The 10,565-nt window shown below is 40.3% G+C and overlaps 1 protein-coding gene across 2 annotated transcripts in view; it reads right to left on the bottom strand.

Moving 5' to 3' along the window:
• Window positions 1-6,110, bottom strand: part of LOC115220336 — a 72,864-nt gene extending 66,754 nt beyond the window's left edge. The window contains exon 1 of one of the 2 annotated variants that reach the window (XM_029790441.2): window positions 5,403-6,110. In XM_029790441.2, the coding sequence (XP_029646301.2) occupies window positions 5,403-5,693 (291 nt within the window). In that variant the 5' untranslated portion in view covers window positions 5,694-6,110. Of the gene's footprint in view, window positions 1-1,823; window positions 2,369-5,402 lie in introns of those variants that run through there. The other variant, XM_029790439.2, reaches the window with a different exon arrangement.
• Window positions 6,111-10,565: the final 4,455 nt, after the last annotated feature.

Here is a 10,565-nt window from a genome sequence, read left to right as displayed (position 1 = left end):
TGTGCCCTTGAATCTAGACGGGATAGCTGGGACCTTGGGAACAGGGGCTGGTATAGATTTTGATACCAATATGGATTTTACAGCATTATCCCTATTTTGGGAATAATAAATAATTTTTGAAGATGTATAATTATTCATTCTTCTTTATGTTTTGTGTATACTTATATATATATACATATACAAGGTGCGATGAGTAAATTGTTGCCATTTTATATTTTTAATTTTGAGCATGCGCATTGTTTGTTTTTTATTTTGTCGATTACACAGTACAGTAGGGTCAGTTGGGCACCGTCTGTGAGAGAAACAGCACCATGACACAATTCACTCTGCCAGAATTTTGGAAACATGTTGTAGTGCATGGCATTCAAGCCAGAAGCTCCAATATGAACATTTCAGAGTGTCTGGGTGTCAATCTGAGGACATGTACCAAGAGTGATAAAAATCAAACACCCAATCAACATCATGGTGTTTGGAGTGATCACCAGTGATGACACATGCTTCCATTTATCTTCCAACACGGCCTCGCACTCAACACGGAGACCTACCTCAAGTGCCTGAAGGAGGAAGTGCTGCCCTGGGTCAAGATGACTGCTGGAAGACCCTATACCTGACAACAGGACTCTGTACCATGCCACACAAGCAGGAGAACCCATATATATATATATATATATATATAGTTGGGTACAGAAATTCAGGGTGAGTACTTGATAATTATAAGCACCTGTATATACCGTTTGGTGGTGTAGGTGGTGGAGTAAATTAATCAAAATAAAAACATCCTTGGCATCATGTTTTTATTTTGATTAATATATATATATATATATATATATATCGTCTGGCACCTGTGTCGGTGGCACATAAAATCACCCACTACACTCTCGGAGTGGTTGGCGTTAGGAAGGGCATCCAGCTGTAGAAACACTGCCAGATCTGACTGGACTGGTGCAGCTTTCGGGCTCCCCAGACCCCAGTTGAACCGTCCAACCCATGCTAGCATGGAAAGCGGACGTTAAATGATGATGATGATGATGATGTAAAGTTGCTAGCATTAGGAAGGTCATCCCCAAAATTGTTTCTTCTCTCCCCTTCCGAAAACCGTCGCCAGGGGCGGCTCACTCTACCCCAAGCTACGCTACTGATACTCTGGGTGAATTAACTATTAAGAATAAAGAATAAAGAAAGAGAATGAGTTAAGGAGCTATGAAGAACTGTATTTCTTTCAGAAATGACATTCTTGGAGCATTTTGTGTATGAAAACAAGCTGAGACGACTATTCGTGGAAAACTTGTCAGCGCCAAGCAAGTTTTTCACAAACCATTTCATCACTTCACACTTAAATACTGAAATTATTCAAATTATTCCACTGGAAATGAAAACAAATTTATTTAAAATAATAAAATGTTTTGTATCTGGTTTGCAAGATTCCTTGTGTGAATTCGTGTGTTGAAACAAACTTTGTTGTATGTGGAGAGTCACAGTGCCTTAATTTAACATACCGGTTCAATTCCCACTCATTTAATTTATGCTTAATTGCTATTAAAAATATATATATATATTATTAAGACAGTGAGCTGGCAGAATTGTTAGCGCATCTGACATAAGTACTTAGCAGTATTTCTTCTGGCTCTGAGTTCAAATCCTGCCGAAATCAATGTTTACCTTCCATCCCTTTTGGGTCGATAAAATGAAGTACCAGCTTAACGCTGGGATCGATATAACTGACTTTCTCTTCCTCTCAAAATTGCTGGCCTTGAGCCAAAATTAGAAAGAATTATTATGTACATAGAAATATAGAAGGAAAAATGCTTATTTTAAGTGCTTACCGGTCGGAAAACACTGCCCAATATTTCATCAATTACTATATTTGGACTTTCCATTGACTTCCGAGAGCAGCTTTTCGTTTTTCTGGCCATTTGTACTACCTCCTTTATTGGTGAACAATCATGTGTGTGAGTATTCATAAATTTCACAACATCGCCAAATTTTGTGTGAATTCTTGCTTTACATCTGCCGATTAATTCACAACGCCAAAACATTAAGTCAGTGTCGGTCCTACTAAATTTATCAAATATAAACAAATAGCCATCGTGTGAGAACTTCTCTTTGCCTCGCTGACTGAAAACACGTTCCATTGTGAAGGGGCCTCCTTGAGAAATTTAAGCAACCGTAGCTCAAACAGTTCTAAATTAATTGCATGAACCGAAGTTGCCAGCGTCGAACAGTAAATAAGTAAACGCTGTCACATTTAAATTGATAATTAGCTAACTTGTAATTTGTTAATTTAGTCTGATTAGTAATTATTTGGTTTGATAATGAAGTGGTTCGGTGATGAGTTTTGTTAGCGACGACTTGGCTCGCGATGAATTGGCGGCGATGAATTAGTAGCGAACCAGTGATTTAAACATTTATACTTTAGTAAAATAGGATATTTTAATTAACATTCCATTTCTTTAAATAAAGGTATTTTTTTCCATTCCATTTCACCTCTATGAATTTCAATTTTTGAAGTAAATTAATTGAGGCGATGAGTTAGTTTACCGCTAACTTGACTCCGCGCTGAATTGGCGGCGATAAGTTGGCGGATTTCTTGGCAATGTCTGTGAATTTCATAATTAATAAACTCGAGCATCTGGCTTCGTTAAAACTGGGTGTAGACCTACGAAAACACCCCTATATCATCCACAATCAAATGGAAACACTGGCAGAATAATCGCGTACGTCAAAATGGGTTTAAAGAATATTTACCACGTAAATGTTCTCTTATTAATGCATGTAAAAAGGACATTCTTGGTGTTACCAGGCAGTTCCTCATTCAGGAAGCTAAGTCAATCCATCTGTTGTGAATGATATTTAAAACTCTGTTAATAAATAGCTGTTGATTTAATAATAACTGATACAGGAGCAGATATCGCAGACCCTTCAACAACAAAAGCAATTAAAACAATTCGTTTCAGAAAGAAAAGATATTGTTATTACACATGGCATGTTTCCACGAGATTGGAATTATTTAAGGCGGAAACAAATTCGACCATTCTGATGGATATATCTGTCCGAGAAAGGATTACATGCGATAAAATCTGTATTTCTTATAAACACCAGTACGGTGACATTACAGAGAAAGTGAATAACGGGTCAGGGAAAGACTAATTGAATGTTATGGTTTATAGTCCTATGTAAGCCCTGATTGAACAAACCAATGATCACAGACATTCCAACCGTGACCATCCAGTAATTTTCCTATAAGCAAGGAACCCAAGACTCCATTAATCAAGATGTTCGATCTTTTAGGATGCTAACGATGTTAATTTGAGAGAGATTTGGCTGCTGTTTCTAGCGCGTCGAGTGACTATATAGAGGCTACCGCGTTGGTTCATGGAATCAGATGTAACGTGCAAGAGAGAAGCCTGCACTGGTTCTGTGACGTGATGTGTGTGGAACGGGGTGGCGCCTGGTTAGAATATTGGCAAGTGATTCCAATGGAAGGAACCTGCAAATTGGGAAAATATAAGGGGAAAGTGGACGAAGAGAGCTGATTTCAAGAAATTGGGGAAACCTCCTGAAGGAAATAATCGCGACAAGTGACGAGACACGATGGTCAAAAAACAGACTTCATGTGCGTGCGTGTGTATAGATTACGATCATATCAGGATTCAATGTGAAAGAAGGAAAAAAACAGGTTGGTGTGAACACATACATACTAACACACACATTTTATGTGTTCAGAATTTCAAGATTCTGTAATAAATATGACGAATATAACAGTATGTACGTGTGTGCGCCTAACATTTTTTTTTTTCCACATTAAATTCCGATATAATCGTAATTTATGCAGTCTGAATGGTATTTCATTAAAAAATACCAATTTTTGGGATGGATAGACGGACGGACGGACAGAGATGTGGAGAGATAGACAGACAACTTAACGCTTGTGTATCTACGACTGAAATGAATAAGAACTTGTTGGTACCAAGGAGCGGGAAATCCTCCACACCAGAAGATGGGATGAGTAAACACTGGTCAATGAAAAGTCAGTCTTTTGTCTAAGGACAGTTGTTTACAAGAACCAACTGTCCTTAGGGGCCTGGACTTGAATAGAACTTGGTACCAACAATCACTGTCTTGTAAACAACTATATATAGCACTGCTAACACCACAAACAGTAGGATACAGTATTGACTTATAAAAGCCTTTCAGGTTAAACTAAAGCGCTTGACCCGAGCAAAAAAGAACAAAAGAAAAATAGTATACGTGTAAAACAATTTGCTCTAAACGAATATGAAAAAAAATGCGCGCTCGCGAACGGGGGTGGGGACTCGGAAAATTCACATGGTAAGAATTTAGTTTCCCAACCACGTGACTCTGGGGTCAATCCCACTGCGTGACACTCTGGACAAGTGCCTTCTACTATAGCCTTGGGCCGACCAAAGCCTTGTGAGTGGATTTGGTAGATGGAAACTGAAAGAAGCCCATCGTATATAAACAAAAAAAAAAACGTGTGTAAAACAACTTCCTCTAAACGAATAGGAAAAAAAAATGTGCGCACGCGAAAAGGGAATGGGGGAGAGGCCTCGGAAAATTCACATCGGGAATTTCCGAAAGCGTCTGACTCGTTCGACAAGAAATTCTTGGAGGCGGTACTCCAGCATGGCCGCAGTCTAATGACTGAAACAAGTAAAAGATAAATAGTATACACCACCCGTTTTCGGCGGTTTGGGTTACACCGAAAACGGGTGGGGCGCGTATTCTTTACCTCCGCCCATATGCATTTATGGCCGTTTAGTTACAAAGTTCGCTTTGCAACACCGAGATTTGGGGTTCGATCTCACTGCGCGGCACTTTACACGGGGCACTATAATGATGGAATTTAACAGACGGTATATATGAAAAAAAAAAAAAATTGAAAATGTGTGTGTGTGTGCGTGGTTAATGTTTACAAGGGTTTTCAAAACCAAATCGCTGTTGTTAATCTGGTGTCCAACTAACCGGTTCTACAAATACAGATCGATATACTTAGTTCCAAACTATAGAAGAAGTCACTAGGTTTCATAGGAAGGCTGCAGTTCACCAACAGCAAAAGAATATGATTCGATTGACAAAAAAGAAACAAACTCAGATTTAAAGTCGGTTGGAGAATGTGTTTGCACGAAAATGTCGGCCCCAGAGTCACTTTTGTAACTTTCTACCGATTTAACCGGCAGACAGACAGAGAGAGAAACAGTTGAGTGTGTCTATCAGATATACATATTCAGCTATTAAATATATACTTTATAAATAAAAAAATGTTTTGTAAATAAAGACAAAATAAATAAATATCATTTTGAAGCTGAAATATATTTCGAAAGTTTTTTTTTTTTTTTTGCTAAAAAAAAAAAAAAACAATATTTAAGTCGAATGACGGTTACCTTTTCGTTTCTGGGTAGTTCGTGGCAGTTCAAAATTGACTTCGCTTCAATTAATGCTTTCCTTGCTTTCACATCCACAGGATCAGGAGGATGAGAATGCTGACCTCTGACCTTCAGTTGAATTTCTTCCACGTTTTTTTCTTTATAATCCAGAATGCTCACCAATCTCCCTTTACAATTCGTTTTAACACATCGCCAGTACATGGTATTCAACTTGGCTTTATCTTTTCTATAAATATAATCTCTGAAAATGATCATATCTGTTCCAAACGGACTCTTTATTATTTCCATGACTGGCTGGGTACCCAAATGTCTTACAATATTTATTATGTTCAATATTCTGAGGACATGTGATTGTCTTTACAACACGTATAATACACAAACATAATAGACAACCCCCACGATCTTAAGGAAAGTCTATGTTGAGTGGAAGGAAGTAAAAATCTGACTGGGGTGGAGAGAGAGAAATCTCAGTTAAAATAAATAAACTCAGGTTGTTGTGTCGTTGAAAAAGTACGTTAAAGTCTAGGAAAATAACGGTAGATTAATAAACTACAAAGTGTAAAAATTCGATGGAGAACTAACTTCTATGCTAAGTTTAAAATCAAAGTTAAAATATAGTACAACTAGTATGTTTTTTGTTTGTTCTTTTCTCTTCACCTCTTCACTAAACTACTGTGTCACTATTTCACCCTCATGCGTGTTTTCACCTTCCCTGTGGTTGTTAGGCGCCCCCAGTCGTTTTCCGGTCACACAGCTGCTAGGAAGTGAGAAGCAGAATTTAATGATGGCCTGGGTCGGCTAAAATTAAACAAACAAAGCAGATACACTTTTTTCTTTTTATTTTTTTTGTAGACATAAATATTTATTTACGGGTGCGGGGAGGGGGAATCCCGCCGACGATTTTTATTTTTATTCTGGTGTTTTTCGGTTTTTTTTTTTTTTGTTTCTTGAAGCGTTCAACCGTCAACCCTGAAAACTCACTAAAATATTCTTTCGTTACAAGAGTGTGAAAAAGAGAGAAGAGGGGGGTAGAAAGTGTATGAATGAGTGTAGAAGAAACAATGTGTGCGTATGAGACAATATATGAGTGTGTATGTATAAGACACTGGCAGATAATGTGTACGAGTGACAATGTATGTATGAGACCCTATTTGAGTGGACTTGAGAGAATGTATGAATGACAGAGAGTATATGTAAGTACATGGGAAAATATGTGTGTGGAAGATAAAGAGAATATATGAGACGATGTGTGTGTAAAAAGAAACAATGCATGTGTGTGTGAGAGAATGTATGTATGAAGAGTAGAAATAATCCCTTCAAAACAAACAGAAAAAAATGTTTTTCTCTCCGTTTATGAAAGGGAACTTAACCCGGTTATTCGACCTGCTAGAAATAGCAGTATGAGCATGGCTGTGGGAGGTAAGAAGTTCGCTTAGCTACTGTGTGATTCCGGGTTCGGTCCTACAACGTGGCACTTTGGGCAAGTGTCTTTTATCATAGCTTCGGATTAATCAATTCGTTGCAAGTGGAAACAGAAAATTGTTAATTGAAGGAATTGTGTAAACATCGGCGAGAAAACCTAAAACCCGGTGCTTTACAAAAGAAGTCCCTTAAGATATTTGGTCTACATCGATGTTGTCTTACTCTTACCGGCAGAAAAGCAATGAACCAGTTATTGGTTCTGGACAAACGACGTTATTGTTCACTAATCTTTATATATAAAAGTCAAGTTGTGTGTCTGTCTGTCTCCTACGATTTAGATTCCTAACTACTCCCACATTTTGCGGTGCAGTGTAACCAAAACCGGGTATCTTATAGTCGTGATTCATATCGAGCCCTTCTGGGTATTAGCGCGCGTCTACGATGAGTCTACGATTTAAAAAAAAAATTACCATCATTTTTTTCCATTTGAATGCATTTTTTTCGCTATTATATAAAGGAAGTAACTCTCTAAAAATGTCTACGATGAGTCAACGATTTTTAAAAAAATTTACCATCATTTTTTTCCATTTTTAATGCATTTTTTTGCTATTTTTTGGCTATAACTCTCTGAAAATGCTTATATAGTTATTTCCCTTACAAACCCGAGCAACGCCGGGCGATACTGCTGGTAGTGATATAAAGAATAAATAAAATATATCTCCTTTAAATCGAACTCTACCCGCCTTAAGGAAAGAGGGGGTACGTCAATATAGTCTTCGAGGTGATATGGCTTGTATGCCTTTCTATATGGGTCTCACCTTCAGGGTAACAGGTGACTTAATACTAAGTTCAATCAGATTATTTGAGTAACAGTAGAAGTACAGAAGTAGAGAGATCTATAATTTAGCTAGCGTTTGATTGATAAGGTGATAGGTATAGATCGATAGTTCAGTCAGTGTTTGATAGGTAAGTAGATAGATCGATAGTTTAGCTAACATCTGATTGATTGATTGATAGATAGATAGATAGATAGATAGATAGATAGATAGATAGATAGATAGATAGATAGATAGATAGATAGACAGAAAGATAGATAGATAGATAGATAGATAGATAGATAGATAGATAGATAGATAGATAGATAGATAGATAGATAGATAGATAGATAGACAGGTAGACAGACAGACAGATAGATTAGATAGATAGATAGATAGATAGATAGATAGATAGATAGATAGATAGATAGATAGATAGATAGATAGATAGATAGATAGACAGACAGATAGATAGTTAGATAAGATAGTGGCAGTTTAGCCAGTGCCTGGTTGATTGATTGATTGATTGATAAAGATAGACAGGCAGACAGATAAGCTTGTAGTGAGACAACCCATCAGGGCAACGCTGCAAGCATTGAGATCAGCAAGGAAAAGCATGCAGAAGACAGTGAGGCGATGTACAAATGACTTCTGGTTACAACTATACGCAGATATCCAACTGTCGTTTGCTACAGACAACATTCATGGAATGTATGAGGGTATGAAGGAAGCCATCGGCCCAACCCAGAGCAAGGTAGCTCCACTCAAATACAGAACAGGGGAAGTTATCAGGGACAAAAGAGAGCAGCGAGAGAGATGGGTGGAACATTAGTCCGAACACTGCGCCAAAGAAAAGAACATCTCGGACAGTGCGCTAGACATCGTACAGCACCCACCCGTCACGGAGGAGCTGGACGCACTGCCAACTGCTGAAGAACTGAGCAGAGCCATTGATGGTCTGTCCACTGGAACCGGGTCTGAATAGCAACATTGTCACCCTTTTTAAGAACATAGGAGACAAAAGCGACTGCTATAACTACCGAGGCATCTCGCTGTTAAGCATCGTTGGAAAAGTCTTTGCCCGCGTGGTCCTAAATAGGATACAGAAAATCGCTGAGAGGATATACCCCGAATCTCAGCGTGGTTTCAGAGCAACACGCTCCACCATCGATCTCTCTCCGACAGCTACAGGAAAAGTGCCGAGAGTAAAGACAACCACTCTTTATCACCTTCATCGACCTCACAAAGGCTTTTGACCTAATCAGTAGAGACGGCCTGTTGAAAATCCTTGCCAAGATTGGTTGTCCTCCAAGACATCTCAGGATTGTTCAATCATTTCACAGAGGTTGAAAGCAAAATCCAAAGTGTGTCGGAGAAATGCTGTTCGCAGACGATACAGCACTTGACAGCACACTCTGAAGAGCAAATGCAGCACGTCGTGGACAAACTCTCAAAGATCTATCAGGAATTCAGCCTGACTATCAGTCTGAAGAAGACTCCAGTAATGGGTCAAAGTGTAAAGCACGCCCCTGCCATTACCATCAACAACTACAAGCTGGAGGTAGTCCATCAATTCACGTATCTCGGCTCTACCATCGCTGATGACCTCTCCCTTGATCCTAAGATCAACAAGTGAATCGGATAAACACCCCCCACATTTGCCAGGCTCACAAAGAGAGTCTGGGAAAACAAAAGAAACTGGCTGCAAACACCTGACTTGCTGTATATAAGGCGCGCGTCCTTCGTACGCTACTTAATGGCAGTGAGAGGTGGAGCCTCTACTCCAGACAGGAGCGGCGTCTCAACGTCTTTCACTTTCGTAATTTGAGACGAATCTTGGACATCAAGTGGACCGACCACATCACCAACACTGAAGTCCTCAACCGAGCCAAGATTCCCAGCACACACATCTTGCTCCAGCAACGTCGATTGCGCTGGTTCTGTCATGTTCATCGCATGCCAGACGGAAGGATCCAAAAGACCTCCTCTATGGGAAATTGGCGACCGGAACAAGAGCACGAGGACGACCTCATCTTCGTTTCAAAGACGTCTGTAAGAGAGATGTGAAGTCACTTGATCTGGACGTCCTGAGATATGAGGAGATTGCAAATGATTGCCCAGACTGGGAGAAAATGCTGCAAAAGGGAATGAAGAGAGCGGGAGCAAAACACGTCCTCGCTATCAAAGAAAAGCTCACTCGACGGAAGGGGAAAATCAGGGGCACCGACAGAGAACTCCTTCAAATACAGTCGCTGTATACGTGACTTCCACTCCCGTGTGGGCCTGTACAGCCACAACAGACACTGCACCACCAGCCGCACCTGACACGATTGGAAGGAGGGCGCAGGCCCAAAGCCTCTCGAGACCGACGGATGCCTACTTCTAGTGAGACAGGTGGGTGAATGGATTGAAAGGCGGTAAATTCGCGAAGTCGTTAGCGTATTGTATAAAATACATGCAGTGTAGGGTTAGGGTTAGGGTATGCTTTTTACCGCTTTCGAAGACATTGAGGGGATCCCCTACCAGATGGAGATTGCGGAAGGGGGTTCCCTCAGGGTGGTTGTTGGGGGTCGTCGACCCAGTTGTTGCGAGTGTGGGTTAGGAGGCCGTGTGAGGGCGCAAGCCTCCTCAGAGTGGGAAGGCTGTGGGAGAGGACCAAGAAGAAACGGAGGTTGGTGTGCCAGTTGAGACGGAGATGGCGGGAGAGATGACGTGTGCGTCAGAGATGCGGAGGTGAGGACGGGGAGGGGGGGCGATGGGGGAGTGACGGGTTTGTCGGTCGGAGGGAGGGAGGAAGAGCGGTCGCAGGGAATCGGTGGAAGCACAGATATAGAAATAAGGCATTCATAATCTTCTACCAAAAGAGTGTAGATGTGGAGAGAGGAGAATCTCCAAGTGGAAGGGAGTGATGAGGGAGAAACTG

The sequence above is a fragment of the Octopus sinensis genome, linkage group LG16 (genome assembly GCF_006345805.1).
Source record: "Octopus sinensis linkage group LG16, ASM634580v1, whole genome shotgun sequence".
Lineage (NCBI taxonomy): Eukaryota > Metazoa > Mollusca > Cephalopoda > Octopoda > Octopodidae > Octopus > Octopus sinensis.
Note: the sequence above shows the minus strand (reverse complement) of the source record. Positions and strands in the feature narration are given on the sequence as shown.